The sequence below is a fragment of the Vanessa tameamea genome, chromosome 13 (assembly GCF_037043105.1).
Source record: "Vanessa tameamea isolate UH-Manoa-2023 chromosome 13, ilVanTame1 primary haplotype, whole genome shotgun sequence".
Classification (NCBI taxonomy): Eukaryota; Metazoa; Arthropoda; class Insecta; order Lepidoptera; family Nymphalidae; genus Vanessa; species Vanessa tameamea.
Genome location: NC_087321.1, coordinates 8,107,096 through 8,126,706, shown reverse-complemented (window position 1 = coordinate 8,126,706; position 19,611 = coordinate 8,107,096). Strand labels below are relative to the sequence as shown.

Here is a 19,611-nt window from a genome sequence, read left to right as displayed (position 1 = left end):
CAAATAATAAAATTACAACCTGTTTTGTTTCTTACTTGTAAGCTCACGACCATTTTATATTTTTGAGATTTATATTTGTTACAGTCTTTAACTGTGAGAAATTATTCCTTTTTAACATTATGGCGATACGGAATCCGCGCCTGCCTTTATTACCCGGCTATGGTTCTAACCCTTTGGTGAGAAGTCTAAACTTTTAATAATTATTATGTCTTACAGCACTTTATATGTGAATTTAAAATATTATAAAACATTTTAATTTGATTATTATTATATTTTGTTCTCAAACAGTGAGAACAAAATAATATATACCTACCTACGTGATGGTGTATATAGCCTCAAAAAACATGTTGATAATAATTGCAGATAGGAAAGAAAAGTTTTGGAGTACGTCCCATTTTTACATCTATTGATAAAGTGAATATGTTAGTGGATAAGGCAGAGGGTGTAAACCGTATACCTTCGTTGTACTGCCGAAAACAAACTCCAGATCTGCCGACTTGGATCATGTATGACAAAAACGTACGTACAAAATTGATTTTTTTATTCTTACTTTTATGTAGATTATCAAATTATAAAAGAAAACGCAGATGGAGCACGCAGAACATTATATTGAAGCAGCAAGAGCGAAAATAACTTGTAATTTAGTTTACCTTTCACATAAGAAATGTTTGCATTTTCACTATCAATATTCGTTTTAGAGATATTTCAAGATTTAAAAAAAATCACGAGAAGTTAGATAGATTTCTTCTATTACATTTTTTTTGTTAAAAAAAAACTGTGGTCAAAACAACAATTCCCTTTCGAAGTAGTTAATAACACTTAATAAAAGAAAATATTATTTTTCTTTTGCTAATAAAGATCTAATTAATTAACTAATTGCTTATTTAACACAGATATTGCGGTTTCAAGCCTTTTTCCAACAAACTCTTCATGAAATGCGCTCAGGAGCTCATATATTGCGGAAAGTAGAAATTTTCTTTTTCCTAGAAGACGGCACGATTAAAGTTATAGAGCCAAAAACTGACAATAGTGGTTTGTCACAAGGTACTGAGAGATTTCTTATACAAATGTATTTTAATTAAACATTTTTTGTATTTGGCAATTTAGCTATTTAGATTTGATAGTATCAATTTATTCTTAACATTCTTGTAGATGTTATATTTGGTTTTCATTTTTTAATGATATCTTTACCAACTTAGGAACGCTCATAAGCCGCCAGCGAATTCGTCTTCCGTTTAGCTCTGATCTGTATTATGATCTCCTTGATTTGAATATTGGTCGTGAAGTTACATTTTACGGAAAAGTCTTCAAGGTATATAATGTCATTGAAAGCTCATTATTATTCTAAAAAATCGATTATATTCAAAATTTTATTTGATTTCAACAGATAATTAACTGTGATCATTTCACGAGAGGGTTTCTAAATCGCCTTGGTATTAATGTTTCGGATCCTATACCTTGGCCTGATGCTATCGAGGTATGTTTTGTAATTATTATGTATTTGAAATAAGAATATTTATCCAACTTAAATCAATGATGTTTCTGGCCACGATATTAATCATTTTTTTTTGACTCTTGTAGCCTCTGCATTTTTTAAATTAGATATAAGTCATTAATGATGCATTGACAAACTAAGAACTAAGAGAATAAAAATTAAAACTAATCATTCCTTATATACTTACTGCCAGTCATTAAATCTAAGATGTCATATAACATCCTTTATGCTTATATTAATACGGGCCTGTTCACCATACGATTTTTTTTAAATAATTATTGGGTTATATGTATTTTTACACTTAAATGCAATTTTAGAGGACTCCTGATACTAAACGTCCGCCGAAGCATCGACCGTTTCGACAGTTTTTAGATTTCGATAGACAAGTTTTACGGTAATTCGTTTTTTTTAAATAAAATATGTTTCATTGTTTTAACTTAATATAAATATAGATACTTAATAGATTTCATGGGTACTGGGACGATCGAGAAACTGAATTTGGAACAATACATCATTTAGAACTACATTATTTTTTGGCTGATGACACTATGGAAATTAAAGAGGTACTTCCACCGAATTCTGGAATGGAGGCTGGCCCAATGTTTCTAAAAAGAATGAGATTGCCAAGGGTAAGTAAAAATTATAGTGTATATAAAAATTGCATAAATGCAATTAAAATGAAAATAAATAAAATCTCGATGAGTTTTGTTTTTATGACTTTGTATTGAACCATAATTGTGTATCCTTATAATTTATTGTGGTGCGTTTGGTGTTAGCAATTAGATAAGTATTTATTTTATTCATAACGACATATGTATCTTAATATTAATGATAATGAAGTTCAAAGTTACATTATCACTTATAACAACTATAGACAAACTATAGACGATAACATAGTTTTTAAAATTCTTATAAGCTGTTTTTTATTGGTCAGATCTCTATTCGTAGGTTATTAAAAACAAATAACAGTAAATTGTTTAATTCAATTTAATTTATGTCCAGAAAATTCCACCACATATAGAGATGACGGGTGGACCAAAACATACGTCCTATGGTCCTGCTGACTTGAGCATCGGAGCGGTCGTTAATGTTTACGGTCGGAAAGTTGTTCTCACTGATTGCGATCCATTTACCAAGGAATTTTATCGTGTCACCTATGGCTTTGGTACGAACTATATTTAAAAATATTAAATCAATTAGTATTATCGTTTTTTAATAATAATCATAGTATAGACGTATAAAAGTAACTGGAAAATATTTGTGTTATTAGTTCCTGGTTCACATAGTATATTCAATTTTAAATATATTTGTAAAATGAATTTATCTTGTGTCAGTGACAACGTATGTATATTATAGCAACATAATGTATCGTATGTTTAGTAATTATATCCATTTTAACCGGCAATTATTATAAAATAATAGCATTTCTTGAGTCTGTAAAACTTAAATTCGAAGGAAATGTTTAAATGTGTTTTCTATTTGAAATAAAGGAAAACGCTCAATGTATTATTGCTTAAACAAGATTTTAAATTTTTCTGGTGCAGACACATTTAAACCGTTGCCTGTACCAAAAGACGAAGGTACGGAGTGTATAACCACTACCTTGGCCGAACGGAAGTTACCGCCTTGGAATGGTTACGGTTCCTACGAAGACTCTGCAGAGAACTGTCGTACTGTTGAACCAAAAGCTCCTCACAGGGATTTTATCAAATTTTTGCACAAAGATAGGTAAGCGTATTAATGCCGTAAAGTTTGGTATAATTCGTGATGTTCCGGTTTGAAGAGTGAGTGAGGCTTAAGGGGCATAACATCTCTGCTTAGGTTAGTGGCGCAATAAAAATGTAAGGAATGGTGTATTCTTCCTACTGTGCCTATGTTTATGGACGGTGGTGATCACTTACCATCAGGTGGTTCACTGCCCGTCCGTCTAATACTATAAAAAAAAAACACGTCTAGATTAATGTTTAAATAAAGTATTCATTATTTTATTAAATTTTAGGGTTGGATTTGATTCCCATATACTCCGATTTGCAGGGAGATTAATTAATGACAACCCTGATGACAAGAGACGTTATTTCATAATTAAATATTTTCTTTGTGATGATACCATTGGCATTTTTGAATTGGGCGAGCGAAATTCCGGCTTTAAGGTAACTTCTCAAATTAAGTATATTAATATTATACTAGTTAAGCAATAGTATTACTCGAAACTGCGATCATATCCTCTATTACCTGCATGGTCGCCACATGTATCATGCAAAATGTTAATTAAAATAATAAAAATGTATAGATATATTCGTAGATAAAACTGGTGTGTTCTATACTTTATTATTTCTATACTTTAGGTATGTTTTATAGTTTTTTTTTTTTTGAACAGTCGTATAAAAAAAACAAGGCTCACCCGCCGGGGACCCTTCGCGAAAAATGAAAAATTATATAGTATTGTTCTCAGTAATCTGATGTATGAATTAAATAAAATATGATGGATGTTTTTTATTTTATTTGTAATAGCACATGTAATTAATTAGGGTGGAAAATTCTTTCGTCGTGGAAAAATGTATCTGCCGAATGTTGATTTCTTCGTGCCAAAAGAACCTCCCGCTTACACGGACAATGATATGTGGATCGGTAACGAACTGGTTATAAATAATCATTGCTTCCGTCTAATTGCCGCGGATGAGTATGCTTTGAGGTATATGGAACTTCATTCGAATGAGGTACGTCTTTTATCCTTTTTTAATTCAGGCAGTATTTGTAAGTTAGAATTTTTACCTTGATTGAGACATATTTTTTGACAATAGGATAAACGAAGTGCATCTTAGGTTAATATTTTCAAACTGATGATAGATTTTTGACAATCGATAAGCAAATATAATGTTTAAATATATATATGTGTTGAATAAAAGTTGTATTTTTTGTTGTTATTTATTTATAAAACAACCAACATATGTATGGATTTTAGTTACGAGTTCCTTGTACTTTATCCGTGCTTTTGCTAGCTAGTTAAGCTTCAGATCCCATCCCAGATCTAATCCTGTATTGAAACGTTATTGTGTTTCTCTGTAAAAACCGTTTAGTAGCAACCCGGATTTTCCGTGCATGCTGTATTGATATCCCATCGGACTATGAGTGATGCAGTAATAGAGAATGTACTTGTGGTTGGTGGGACACAAACTTGTCTGCTGTAATATATTCTGAATTATCTTTAGTAAAAAGTCACAGTAATTGAAATCAATACTTACGGAAATTCATTTAAATTAGTTAGTTCCAGCTTAGTAAATAGTCAATTTTATTACAAATTGTTTTACACAACCTACCAACGACTTTTTTAAATATATTTTTTTTTATATTTAATTATTTTTATTTTGAATTATTATATATTTATTGTTACTTTTTATTATGCAGTCGTTGATAGTTTTGTGTACTAAGTTAAATAATGTATTATCGACCCGATAATGTAGAAAGATTTATAGCAATGTTTTATATATAAGAAAAAAAACCTTTTTGTTTCAGTATCCGATGGCTAACATAGCCTTAATAATGGATAAAATACGTCGAACACTCGCTTCTCAAGAAAACGGTTATAAAAATTTTGTAGCAAAATATATGGAAGCTGTTTCGCCGGAGAAAAGTGAGCTGATGTCTGTCCGATGCTTCAAGTAATCATATTGCAACATTAACATTACATTTCTTTTAAATACATTGGATGACAATTTAATTTAAATATATCGTTCCAGGCAAGCTTTAAAGGAAATAATGTGTGAAAAAATGACTGAACATGAATTTTTCACTCTTATTCGACATTTCCGTGGCGATTCCGGTAAAGATAAAAGTCCACGTCGAGAGATGATAAGGTTTGCAAGAAATACAAGGAATTCATTTATTATTGTTCGAATTCGAAAATAAAATCGGATAATTATATCACATTGTATAAGATTTTAACTATACGTTAAAAAAGTTGGGTAAAACAGGCTTTGTTGTGTTGGTATTCGGATATAAAATTTATATATTTCGGATATGGAAAAAATATAATAATACTTACATACAACAGAGGTAATGTATATTTATTATTGTGATTAATCAAAATATATCTTGCGATGTATTCGTTTTGATTGGGTTTGGACATTTGTTTTATATTTACTCTTGCAAGGTATTTTCTACCCTACCTTTAATGAGTTTAGTTTGCGTTTAATGACTTTCAAGCACTGATTACAAAAAAAGTATAAATATTCGGCATATAGTATATATATAAGTATATAGATTACGTAGATATGTATGTTGTTTATAAAAAAAATATTTTATACCTACTATTTTGGAATATTTGCTTACTGACATCAGATGTGTAATTTAATTTGAATCAAATAATTATTTTTGTTTGTTCCGTAAAAGGCGGAAAAATATTAACGTCTAGTCTTCAAAAACCATCCAGGATTAATATTCGTAATTATAATTGATAATAAGAGTTGTATGGGATGTTTTCTCTCGTTTCTGGAGATCCCTCGTGTTTACGGATTTGACTCGTGGGCTGTGGGACGACCGCGCGCGGCTGCGCGAGGGGCTGGCGCACGCCGACACGAGCGGGCTGGGCGCGCTGCGACCCGAGCGCGTGCGACAGATGCTCCGCGCGCACAGGTTGCCTATAAACCGCGATCTCTTGGATTGCATGTTGGATGTGTTAGTTCAATTCTAAATTTTTATTTATTTATAGTGATGATGATGATGATGTCTTCCGGCCGATTGTGGTCACGGTGGCCAACGTCATGGCTGACCAATCCGCTACACAGGACATATTATAGTGCTCAAGTGTGCGCAAACACAGGTGCACTCTTTATTTGGCCGGTCACATAGTCCGATGGGACGACAAATACGACACGACCGGAAAGAGTTCAGGCGCAGGAAGAACGGCTTTACGTGTAGACACTTCTAACTTCCAGAATCTGGACTTTTACTGTAAATTTTTCGATAGAAAATCTCAATAACATTTTATCGGCTTGGCCTGGGGTTTGAATCCAGAATCTCGGGATCTGTGACTCTATATCAAGCTACTAGAACAAAGAGGGAGTTATTTATATTATGTAGAAGGCAGATAAGCAAATTTATTCCCTGACGATTAGTGGTCAATTTCATCCGTAAACTTTAACAGAGAGTCAAAGCCATTTGTGCAACATCAAAGCGTCGCTGACCATGGGACTTAAGATGTTATATCTGTGATTAGGTAGCCACTCTCGAACAGTTCGTTACATCGATTTTTCTTACACGAGCTGTTTATCAGGTCGAAAATCTCATTAGAGGTTGTGTGAAAGAGATTTTTATAAGCCATTGCACCGGCGTTGTATTTTAGCTTAATATTAAGGAAAATTGTCTCAATATACTCATTTTTATGCGAACCAAAACTATTCTTACTATGCTAAAATACGAGATGGAATGTAGCGATAGAATAATTGTTAAAAAAAAAAATAGGATCAATTTGTTAAAACTGCACGTCTGCTTTAGTTTTTTGATATTATATTGCTTAAAATATTTTTAACTCTTGATATAAATATTAGTCCAGTATACCTAATATTAAAAACTTCCGAAGATATATAATGTTCATATAAAACCAAAATAAACAGTTTTTTTTATTTAGCAAATGGGTAACCTGATGGTAAGTCACCACCTGTTATTCAGGCGCTGTAATATTAACCTTTCTTTACATTGCCAATGTGTCTCCAACCTTGGGAAATAAGATGTTACGTCCCTTGTGCCTGTAGTTACACTGGCTCACTCACCCTTCAAACCGGAACACAATAATACTGGGTACTGCTGTTCGGCGGTAGAATATTCAATTTCAAGTATTAATATAAAATTAATGATTACTAATGACTAAAAAAAAAACATTGTTAAGTACATATATATATTTTTAGTCTGGAAAAAGATGATAACTGTAACATTGTATGCGAAGATCTTATGTCATTCCTGGACTTTCAAACGCGGCCGGTGTTCAATCTCACGGAGGCAGATTATCAAAAGGTCGTTCGTCACGCGCCACCAGTTAAAGACACAGAGGTGAGGTTTATAATGGAACAGTTGTTTAAAAATATAAATGGCCCGTAAACGTATCAAATGCAAGTTATTACTTGTAGTTACTCGAATTTGTTTTGAATATAAAAGTTCTTGTCTTTAAACCTATAATGATACCTCAGAAATAAGGACAGGACCCAGGATAGGATATAGATTTTAAAAGAATCCTAACAATATTTATATAATTGATCTAGTTTTAAATAATTGTACTTAGCAAAATTCAAAATTTGATAAGTACGTACTCTACTAACAGTAGGTACATAGCTTTTAGGTTAATAAATTTATTTCCTTTAATTTACTTTATAATTCCATTGTTAAAATTGTGTCTTGCAAAAAAACTTATTTTTATTCGTTTCAACAGTGTAAGCTGTGGGCAGAGGCTGAGACTTTAATAAAAGAAGGCTTCGTGAATTGGAACGCATTTTTATGTCAACTCAACCTTGAACATCTCGTAAAGGAACAAACAAATTAGTTTGCAAATTATTTTGTCATATTTATATATTTTGTAAGACTTTATAACTTTTTAATCATTTTCGTGAATGAAATTAATGTATTTACTTCGTAATCTTTTAAAATTTGTGATTTAATAAACACAACACTTTATTTAACAGGATTTTATTTCAATATTGAAAATATTGAAAATATTAAAAATAAAAAATAGAACGCACATTTTTAAATTGGTATATTTATGATCACAATAAATATTTTTCTACGTATTCTCACTTTTTACAGCTAATTACAAACAAAATGTTTAAATACGTTATCACTATTGCAAACACATTTTCACAACATTGAAAAAGTATAATGAAAGAAATATTCTTAATGTCAATTTTTCGATTGTGGCGTACAAGAGAAATGGCTAGCTACTATGCTTGGCAACTTTTACAAAATAAATAACTTAAAATTAATTATATCACTAAATGACTCCTTTCCATGATAAACAGAAATGATAAACAGACTGCATTTTGTTCCTATTTTAGGAAAAAAACAACGTCGACATTATTACGTGAACAAAACTATTTTTGTAGGTAATAGTTTTTTTTAGTTTTGTTTCTATGACAATTGATTAATATTTGAAAGTATCGTAGATGCATAAGGTAGGTCGAATCGTACTCAGATACAAAAAAAATAATTGGGCGAAATTCTACGCTTATATTCTTCAATACATTTCAAAACGAATTGTGTCATAGATTCACATTTATCTGAATTTTGAAACGAAAGTTTTACCTCTTTCCTATAGTCCTGTATACCGTATACTTAACAATAATCTAAAATTACATCATATTTGTAACTATTAATGATATTTATTATATTTTCATACTAGTTGTGATTTTTAACGTCATTGTTATATTTACAAATGGCACAAAGCATTCACTTGTGTCGATATAATCGTAGACTTAAATCTATAAAACTATACAAAGATAATGAAACGAGGTACAAGACTTTAGACATTAACTTCATCATGACACTGGACGGACAGTTTGCTTATAAGTTAATTTGCTTAATACTAATATAGGTACATATTTACACGTCCCTTATATAGATAAGTATTTAAGATATAGCCTATTATTATTTTTTATATTCAAAATAATACTATTATTCCAACACAATACGCTTGCGATTTTTTTTTCACAGTCCTTTCTGTACATAAAGACAATTTGATGGATAAAATACCAATATATTTATTTTACTATTATTTCGTCGCTCACCACATGTCTTTTACGCGTTCTTTTGCTGGTATCTGGGGTCTATACCTGTTATAAAAAAACATTACTTTAAATCGTACATAAGATAGGGATTAATAAGGTTTGAAATAAATATTACCTCTGTGGTGACATTGAAAGTGAATTTGATGGTGGACTGCTTCCTAGGGGTGACATTTTGATACTGGATCCGTTACCATTTATGCTTGAACCAAGACTCGACGCCGAATCGACACTGAAACATTCGTTAAAATACACTTCAAATTGGTATGTTATGGTTCTAAAATCGATTTTATAATTGCTTACAAGTTATTACTTAAAAAAGTAATTAGGTACGTCAATACCCGCAGATGGGCACCAACTCACCGATCTATTTGTCGCCTAAACAGCGGGTACCTCCACGGCGAATTAGGCTTTCGCTGTTCATGTTGATAAGCTGGATTATCTCGACCTCCACTTTCATTTACTATGGACATTGATACCTGGCGCTCTGGATCGCGAGTTTTTGATGACAGTCTTCTGTGGTAAAACGTGTATCATGATTTTCAAAGTCCAAACATCCATTTATAGATATAATACTACGATAGTTAATTTGTGTGCGATGTAAGAATTACTATGATATATATGTATTGACGTTTTTTAAGTAAGCATATAAGTTTATAAATTATTACTACTTGATATACCTAAGTATTCTAGAAGGCAATGAACTCTGGGTCTGCGGCCGTGCTCGCTGTCGACTGTCTACGATGAGCACGTGTCTGTCATATGGCGTGTCATAGTCAACTTCCAAAACAGTGGAGAAGCGATGTGGCCACACGAGGTCCAAAGCCGCTATTAATAGCCCCACTACTATACAAATGCCACCTAAAAACATTTTCAAGTAAGACATTGTATAAGATTTAGTCAAAAACAAAAGACTTTACAGATTGGTGATTAGCTAACAACCGCCATACTATTTAGCTTAAATAAATAAAGATTATTTTTAAGTTTTGTTAACCTGCAATTAAGACTAGCCAGAAACACCAGCCCAAGGAAAAAAACAGCATGGCTCCATCAATTCTTACTACTAGGGGTACATTTGGTAATGAGGCCCAGTAGCCTCCCGCTGCTGTACACAGCGTCACACCAAGTGAGGCCATAGCATATGCTCCATAGCGTGGAACCACGACCAATAAAAGGTTCATCAACAGCCATAGTGCCAGCGCCGTCCTGGAACATTCCAATTAACTGGTTACGTTCTTATTATCTGATTTATTTAGTTAATACGCGTCAAAAGTGTGGCGGTGCAAAAATTTAAACAGTATTTTGTATCATATGCTTTATTTAAATTATTTTAGGAAGGCAAACTAGTATTTGATGTAAACCAATTCCTACACCGACAATCCACCGCTGACCACGGAGTCGATGTTATATCTCTATTCGTAATAAGCCTGACCATGCAAACCGAAACACAGCAACACAAAGCTCATTATTGCTGTTATATAAAACAGCACAAATATATATATAAAACGGCCCATACAGGCCGATTTTCGAAGACTTTATTCAATTATGTAAAGGTTTAAAATTTAGAAAGTATATTTAATATTTATGATACGTTTTGTCTGCCTAAATACTTGCCACGCCACAGCTAATAGCCGTAATTTCATACCATAGCAATGTTGTTGTTGTGTATCCAGCTGCTCGATATTTAGCACCCCAGTCAAAGCCCTCGTGCTCCGCTACAAAGTGTTCTGCGACAGACAGTACGGGATATGGTAGACCTCGTAAAAGTCCAGCGCGGTACCATTCTTGTATGGCTCCAGATTCTTCCCATCGAAACTGCTCATTATAGTCAACGCCAGGATCACCTCTAGATACGTTGCCCCACGATAATGCTGCAATGAAAAACAAACTGTGTTTGTTGAATAACATCAAATATAATATCAGATTTCATCAAAACATGAGCTTTTTAATTCTTATTTATTTTATTTTTAAATTATGTTCTAAGAGCTATATATTCTTATAGAAGGTTCTTTTCAGAACAAGAACTAGTAGTTTACCAGTGAGCGAAACATTGACATGACCCAAGCCGACGTGCACGGCGAGCCAGCAGTCTAATCGCTCGGCGGAAAAGGCACGGTATGCGGCGCGAGATACTCTCGATCCTGCTATATGCCACGACGATCCATGCTTACATACTGCAATATAAATATTATACCTTTTATTCAGTTCATTTTATTTTTATACGAGTCAATATAAATTATTTGCAAAAGAACAGTCAACACTCTTTAAAAAAATTTACAGATTTTATGACACTTATCTGAAATATATATGTATGTTACAAGTTAGCAATAAGTCTTGCTTTTGTGTCCTTTTAGCTCATATAGAAAATAAAAATAAAACAAGGTAAAAAAAAACACTTTCTTATTAGATAATAAAAAAAAATTATAACAATATGTATTTTTAAATTAAAAAAAAAATAATTTAATGCGTTCGCTCGAGCTCTTCGAACACATTTCGTATCTTACTCGTGAAATATCTGATGTAAGTATGCATGAATTGTTGTAATTATTTATTATAAACATATCACTGTGTGGCCGAGTTTATTTTATAGAATAGCTCTACTATTGCAATCCACCATTAAGTATATGGTTAATGTAGAATCTAGGCGTACCTAACACCATGCAGATATTTTGTATTTACAAGCTTTTATTTAATCTTTGAGTATGGGTCGATTGGACTGCAATTATTTACACATTTTTCTGTTGCTTTCTAGTGACAATACAATCTAATAATATATTATTATATTATTAAAATGTAATAAATTTAACAATATAATTTAAAGTAAATAAAAGCTTGTTCTTAAAAAAGGTTTTCGTAACTAAACTTAAATAATAATTATTAATGTAACCTTTGAATAAAAAGTAGTTACTTACCTAAAATGACAGTCCCCACGAATAAACTAAGGGTGACGATCGTAAATGTAGAAAATCTCTGAAAAATAGATACAGTATGTTACGAATTTTGTAATCATACACTGACCTTATTATTATTTATTTATTAAAAAGTTAGGAATTGACTTATTAAAATAATATATATTATTTTAAATTTGGATTTATTTTGTCATAAAATATTTCTTAATAAGGTCACTAAAACCTTTTGTATAATGGAACGTTTTGTTTGTCTGTCGAAGCAAACGAATCTCACTCAAGATGTTAATAATCGGTTAAATGAAATTCACAAAATAACGATAGTTGATATTCTAGGTCATTTATAGGTATATTTTAGGAAAACCATAATAAAGTGCAATTTCCTTGAATAAATATAGTAATATTTCAACATTGAACTATTTTGCAACGATAATTAATCAATATTATGTAACGATAACGATTGATAAAAAATGTGCATCACACAAGCGAATTCTGCCACCTGTCTTTGCACGTGTACTTATTCTGTTCCAGAAAAATAACCTAGAAATATTTTACAGAGTAGATATACTCAAAAACTGTACCCTCACATTGGTGGCACAATGCGCTGTATTCAAAACTTTAATAATATTTTCGAATTATTATTTTAGTCAAAAAACTATATAATTAATATAAGATGTAAACAAAAGACGAAACCTTCTCTCACCTCCTTCCTGATTCCGGGGAAGACCGCCAAAAATGCGAGGTAAAGTGTGAGTGCGGCGACGAGCAGCGCAAGCGCCGGTACGTCGGCTGCAACGGCTGTGCGGTTGTGATAAGCGTACAGGGTCGGCCCGCCTTCCTCGCGGAAAGCGTCAAACCACCCCTTCATCGCTCACCCAGCCTGGTAATTACAATATTTTTTTATACAATCTATATGAAATTTATAGTTTATCTTATACTTTGTACAGACTCGAACTTTCAGAAACTTCGAGATTGTTATTATGAGAAGGTTATAATCTAAAGAATAGTAAGATATCAATCTTACGTACAGATTGGCTTCCAACATAGAATCGATTCATTTCGGCAAACGAGGAAAAAACAACGCTTGTCTAAAATAACTAGATACTAAAGGTCAATTATGTTTTAACTTATGATCTATTTTATTGTAAAAATACTCATATTTTTCAGATAACACTGGTAAAGGCGTTATAAGTATTTGCTTATATAGGTCATTGCTTCATTTTTAAATCAAAGAATTCAATAGGTATGGAATAAACTTCTGAATCTGTACAAGGCTCAATTTTAGGTCCTTTTTTATTTTTAATATATAAAAATGTTCATCCTTTTTTATGTTAACGGAAATACCGTATGATATTGTATTGATCAACAATTCATTATCACTGATATAAAGTTGGTTTAACAAAAAAAAAAAAAGAGTTGCCAAAAAGGCAAAATGCGTACTGTTTGCAATTAAATAAATGTGATCTAAGTGTAACTGACACTATAGTATTTTTAGAAATAACTTTATGCTCAAATTTTCAGTGGAATCCTCATTTATCGTTTATGACAGGAAGACAACTAACTGATGTCGATACTGCTCGATTAGTATTCTATTTTCGGCATATTGTTTTGGGGTAACGTTTCATAGAATAAAACTGTTTCCATTTTGCGAAAAAGATATCTGCTCGATCTGATTATTATCTTTGAGCAAGGGATTCCGAGATGTTTTGAATAAATGAATCTATTTAGAGTTACGTTACAATATTTTATTGTAAATATGATGTATATTTACAATAATATAGATATTTTTTAAGAAACAGTGACAGTCATCATTTAGACACGAGGAATAAAAGTAAACTTATACAACCTAGTTTCTGATTTCGCAATCACATACCAATTATAAACAGACAGAAAATTTTACTTTATAATGTAATAAAGATGGAATGCATTAGAATCAAATTTTTCACATACTTGAATTATTAAATAATAAATATATCAACAATATTTTAGTTGAGATATATCGTGTCTTTTAAATAAACACACGACCGGTGGTTCACATTGTTCTTTTAAATAATGCGAAGATATGAATTGCAAAAATGTTTCTTTCATGAATCGTTCTTGACACGATTACCGCTATCCATCGTTACAATCCGATTTAAGACGCTGTTTTTTTGTTTCATCTAAAAGTTAATTAAAAATAATTTTGGGTTGAAGCAATTTTCATTTAGATTTGTTTTTCTTTTTTGTTAAAATTAATAACTATTTTAAGTGAAAAATTAGTCTTTTTTAATCTGCAAATATATTTAATTTTAACATATTAAAATAAAATAATGTATTTAAATTGTATACTTTATTAAAAATTATAATATTTTTTATTAATCTTATGTAGGTATACCTATTCTACAACTGCAATATCTGCGGTAGAGATGAGCCTAACAGGCCTGAGATATTAACAAGTAAAATATATTGATACGCTAATAAGTATATGCATAATGACGGTTAAGATGTTTAATGTCGTACCTAAGTACGTTAAAAGTTGATGTTTTTTATTGTTTTACATCCGCGAATTTAAAGCAGATCTTTATTTCAGGTTACTTAGATTGCGCGTATTGTACTAAGTACATTTTCTTCTTCCAATTAGTAATTGCAGCTGTAAATCAAACAGTATAAAAATATCTTAATTCTTAATATTCTATAAATATAACATTTGAATTTTTGTAGCTAATATTCACAATCTTTATTAAATTTATCACTGTATATTAAATGCATAGAGAACGATTACGGTTTAATAAAACAAATATAATAATAAAATTAATATAAGTTTTTCCATTATCGTTTTCCACTAGTACACCAATATATATATTTCTATTTTAATTCTCTATTTCGTTTATTTAGACAAGCATGAATGGTTCTATGTTTGTGCCATGTTCGTTCCTATTCACACTTTACTTTGTACTATTTGTGGTTAACACTTGCGTGATGGCTTCTGACAGTCCCATTGTATACAATAGTTACTTATTGGCGTGGCATCCTACTCAAAATTTAAAAAAAAAAAAAAAAAATTGACGAGGCATTACAGCGCACTCTGGACATCATTTAGTCTTAAATAAATTAATTTATTAATCGATTGATGAATATAGTCTGTGAAAATTGAATGGTCTTACGACAAATGATTTTTTTTTGTATACACACTGTATAGTACAATTTTTGATATTGTTATTTTACTTTGACGATAGCTTTCTCTGATTTTCATTTTATAATGCATGAATCATTTTAGATTTTGTTTCCTTCTCTGTTATACGTCAATTTTAATTCAAATATTTAACCTTTAGGCGGTAAAGCCTTGGACAAAATCATATTCCAATCCTAATATAATAAGAGTCTTGTTCAAAAAGTTAATTTATGTTGTTAAACATGTGACATTTAGTTTGAAGTTTTTAAAACGCACTTAAAAACAAATTATATGAATTGTCGGCCTTACAGACGGCGAGATCTTGACATAAATACTTTTGAATGCAGGCGAAGGCGTATCGGAAACTACTTAGTACGCTCCCTGTTTTTTCTGACAGCCGGAAGAACATGTGATTGTTGAAATATGCGAGGTTAAAATACATTACAAGAAGTTGACAACTTCTAATTAGTAGAATCACTATAGCATATTGAAAGGCAACCTTCGCAAATACAAATGTTATTTATTGACATTACATCTTATGAGTCGTATATTATTTACCTCGCCTGACTTCGCATTAACTAGCCGTTCTTCATACGTATATTAAAAGTTAAGTTTGCAAATTTGAATGGAGATAATGGCCGAAATGATTCTATTAATAATTATAATATTAAAATAAAAGGGTTATTCGTAGAAATTAATTTTGCAATGTAAGTCGACAAAAAAAGACGTATATATCTTTATATTACCGTTAATTTGCGAACTTGAACACGACTGCGGTATTTGAGTTGTAGACATGCTGACGACATCTGACTTGTTCGCCCCTATCATACTGGGCACGATAATGCATATATCCACGCCTTTTTTAATATAATGTTTAATTTCCAAAATAATGAATTTTATAATATTTTTTTAATATTGTGCAAACAGTAAATGAATTGAGCAACAGTTTTCAATACATTTTTATTAACTGTTAAATGATTAATGTGATTATTATGAATTATATTGAAGGTATAAAATTTACGGAATTATGTTTATTTTTCTTTTCTTTTATTTTTTTACGTTTCATTTGTTAGAACAACTCGCGTGCTTTTATCTTAACATAATTAACATAATTTTTTTTTTATTATTAAATAAAAAAACAACGCGATTTTTTTAAACTATTCATTATATTTGTACTTTATCGAATTATTAATTTCGCCAGTACCACAATACCACAAAGAATAGATGAGAGACGCCAGAGTTTTTCTGTCTAAGTGTCAAAGTATCTACGACTGAATTTTCTTTTCGAGGTAGAAGAAACTGACATTGTACGGTTTTTAATCTTTACACTGCCCAAGTTCGATCCCGCATGGAGTACTGCAGTCATCTCTTGGACGGTGCAGCGAAATATCATCTGGAAGCTTTGGATTTAGTTGACCGAAGAGCCCGTAGGTTAATTAACAACGAAAAGCTCTCAAATAACAGACAACACACCCTTGAGCATCGTCGTCGAGTTGCCAGCTTATCGGTTTTTTATAGGATACACTTCGGAGAGTGCTCGAAGGCTCTTTTCGAACTGATTGAGCCATCCCCATTCCTTTATCGGACTACTAGTCGCAGGCAAAAGTTTCATCCATACGTTGTTGACATACCCAAAACTAAATTCGAACTAAACGGTTTGACAGCTCGTTTTTGGTGAGAGTCGCCAAAATTTGGAACGACCTGCCTGTTGTTGAACTCTGGAGCCTTTAAGAGTAGAGTGAACAGGTTTCTTTTGGATGGGCGTGTACCACCTTCGTCTTTATCTACACTTTCCATCAGGTGAGATGGAAGATAAACGCATATTCCATTACAACTATAAAAAAAAAACACTGCCAATTTTCTCTCCAAACTGTTACAGTAAAAATCTTAATAAAAAGCTATATATAGACTAGCTACTATAGTAATGAGGCACCCCTGAGATTTAATGATATAGTGTAAAATGTTAAGTTACATTTTTTATACTGTGTTTTTTGACAAATTTACATGAACATATTATGCCGAAATTTTTAATTTGTATATTTATCAAGATATCGTTTTAAATAAACAACGCTTAAAATAATAGCTTTGTTAATAAATATATCTATTAAGACGCTAGCCTGTTCCGGAAGCAACATCGGTCATTGAGCCTTAAGGTCGCTATACTCCCGGCCTCTATAGGTGATAGCAAGGGCGACAAGTCACGGCCGGTTTGAATTATAGGGTAAAAATAGCGAGATGGCTTTGAACTTAAATACATTGTGATTTATTGTATATTATACACATGCAATTATACACATTATATATATATAAAAAAACCGAAATATTCTAATCACTCAAATATGAAATTCATTGTACAGTATTTTTTACTTATTTTTATTTTCTACAAGTTCATAAAATATGTTTGTTATTTGAATTCTCGGCATTTAGAACGTCAATTCCTTGAACTTATTTCAATGTTTTATTGAGATTCATTTAAATATGACATAATATAATTCTTGTGTATTAATTTTCTGACGAGTTTGTTATTTCATATTTATTTATAAAATTCAAAAACATTTCATGTGCATTTAGATTTACTAGAACTTTTAAGTCCACTTCATTTACATTGAATACAAAGAAAATCGAAAAATATTGCTAATATACCTATATGTTTGTATGAAAACTATATATAACTATGGTTACAATGGTAGTAACCATTGACTGACATATGTGACTTTGTTTCTTTACTTGATGCGTTTTCACGTTTAACTCAGCTGATACTTGAAATTCTGCTAATACGTCATTGTCTGAGGCAAACTAGTCAATACTAATATTATAATAGCGGAAGTAACTCTGTCGTCTATCTGTTGCTCTTTCACGGCCATAGCACTGTACCGAATAAGGTTAAATTTAGAATAAAGAAAGCTTTAACACTGAGGAAGAACATAGGCCTTTTTGCCTAACACCTGGCAGCCATAAAACGCAAGCGATACCGTTGGCGACAACTTGTGTGACAATTCATTGTTAAAAGATCTCATTTTACGTCTTTTTGGTATATTTATTTCGTACATTTATTTTTACTTATTTCCTATATTAAGACAAATAATAGGTTCCCAGTAACGGCCGGTCAGATGCAAGGACATTACAATGAGGATGTTGGAATGATCCTAATGTGACTTAACCTTGCTTTATGTTTCCATGTGTGACGTCAATTACGTGCTTAGAATATGAAACACATACATAAATATATACGTACTTATAAATCATAAACACATATTAGTGTAAAACGAAAAATCTTCCTTCTTTTATATATATATATATATATATTTTAATTCGAATAAAGCGATGTTATTTTTTATATTGCATATATTAATTGTATTTTTGTATACCGGGGTTACTTTTTTAACTAGTTTTATTTCAATTGTTGTTGCTTGATATCGTATCTCAAACGAACGTGATACAACTTTTTCTCGGCATTTATGTAAGTAATTAATTATACTTTTATATAATGATATGCCGCCTTCAGAGCCCGTTAGCCCACTAACCTTAATCTGTTACATCTATTTTGACTAATAATTAAATAAACAAAAGGCTTTGTTTTCGATTTTCGACATACTGGCCCGCTTTTGAATCGGTGAGGCATTCTACGCATCTTGATGAATTTATTGCTAATAATTGTCATGTCAATGTTATGATATATTGTTTTAGGATTTGTACGAGAAACAGATAAAAAATAATTGAATTTAACGCTTTCAGAATACATTATTTAATTTAATATTATTTATCAATGTTAAATACATGCAAACGCGCCAAGCGATCTCTTTCCTAAATAAAATTAATATGTTTTGAAAATATCAATATATTAAATTATTCAAATTAAATCATTAATAAATAGAATATACGAAATGTTAACGATTTTGATTGATTAAATTCAAAAATAGAATACATATCATTATATAGACTAACTGATGAAACAAAGGAATTAATTTAAGCTTAAGTATAAGACAAAAATTAAAAATAGTACACTTATGACGTAATCACATACGCGAATATTTAATTTAAAGTAAATTTTTAATAAATGCATTAAGCAATAATAGAAACATGTCTTAACTAGTGGTTATGTTAAGACGTGGGATTTTAAAAGATTAACCGACCGTCAAGTATGACAATCTGTTTTGTCATGGTTTCATAACAAACGTTTGTGAAACAGTCCAAACCGCTTCGTTATATTTAGAGATCATTAATATTACCATAAATTCTAATTGTATGATTTCTTGATTCATAAAAAAATTGCTGAACACCAAATTATAGAAT

At 31.1% G+C, this 19,611-nt stretch overlaps 2 protein-coding genes across 4 annotated transcripts in view; one reads left to right on the top strand and one right to left on the bottom strand.

The window, feature by feature from the left end:
- The first annotated feature begins 36 nt into the window (after nt 1-36).
- LOC113403356 (EF-hand domain-containing family member C2-like) lies at nt 37-8,072 on the top strand. Its single transcript, XM_026643876.2, has 16 exons — nt 37-176; nt 364-519; nt 894-1,044; nt 1,200-1,312; nt 1,388-1,477; nt 1,813-1,889; nt 1,959-2,124; nt 2,498-2,660; nt 3,040-3,223; nt 3,495-3,645; nt 4,024-4,212; nt 5,009-5,154; nt 5,233-5,349; nt 5,990-6,169; nt 7,399-7,540; nt 7,917-8,072. The coding sequence occupies exons 1-16, from the start codon at nt 120-122 to the stop codon at nt 8,025-8,027; spliced, it is 2,193 nt and encodes a 730-aa protein (XP_026499661.2). The 5' UTR covers nt 37-119; the 3' UTR covers nt 8,028-8,072.
- A 148-nt stretch (nt 8,073-8,220) lies between these two features.
- Nucleotides 8,221-19,611, bottom strand: part of Mol (moladietz) — a 46,302-nt gene continuing 34,911 nt past the window's right edge. For 2 of the 3 annotated variants that reach the window (XM_026643880.2, XM_026643881.2), the window contains 9 exons: nt 12,871-13,047; nt 12,174-12,231; nt 11,298-11,435; nt 10,907-11,132; nt 10,256-10,467; nt 9,942-10,122; nt 9,625-9,777; nt 9,380-9,493; nt 8,221-9,309 (listed from right to left, as the gene is read on the bottom strand). In XM_026643880.2, coding sequence (XP_026499665.1) covers nt 9,261-9,309; nt 9,380-9,493; nt 9,625-9,777; nt 9,942-10,122; nt 10,256-10,467; nt 10,907-11,132; nt 11,298-11,435; nt 12,174-12,231; nt 12,871-13,035 — 1,296 coding nt within the window. In that variant the 5' untranslated portion in view covers nt 13,036-13,047 and the 3' untranslated portion in view covers nt 8,221-9,260. The remainder of the gene's footprint in view (nt 9,310-9,379; nt 9,494-9,624; nt 9,778-9,941; nt 10,123-10,255; nt 10,468-10,906; nt 11,133-11,297; nt 11,436-12,173; nt 12,232-12,870; nt 13,048-19,611) is intronic. The other variant, XM_026643882.2, reaches the window with a different exon arrangement.

What these genes read in the sequence shown, in the direction of transcription:
- LOC113403356 (XM_026643876.2), top strand. Translation starts at nt 120, where the DNA reads ATGGCGATACGGAATCCGCGCCTGCCTTTATTACCCGGCTATGGTTCT. An exon ending in CAATAGTGGTTTGTCACAAG is followed by an intron (nt 1,045 to 1,199) that starts GTACTGAGAGAT and finishes TTACCAACTTAG; the next exon opens with GAACGCTCATAAGCCGCCAG. An exon ending in CACCAGTTAAAGACACAGAG is followed by an intron (nt 7,541 to 7,916) that starts GTGAGGTTTATA and finishes TCGTTTCAACAG; the next exon opens with TGTAAGCTGTGGGCAGAGGC.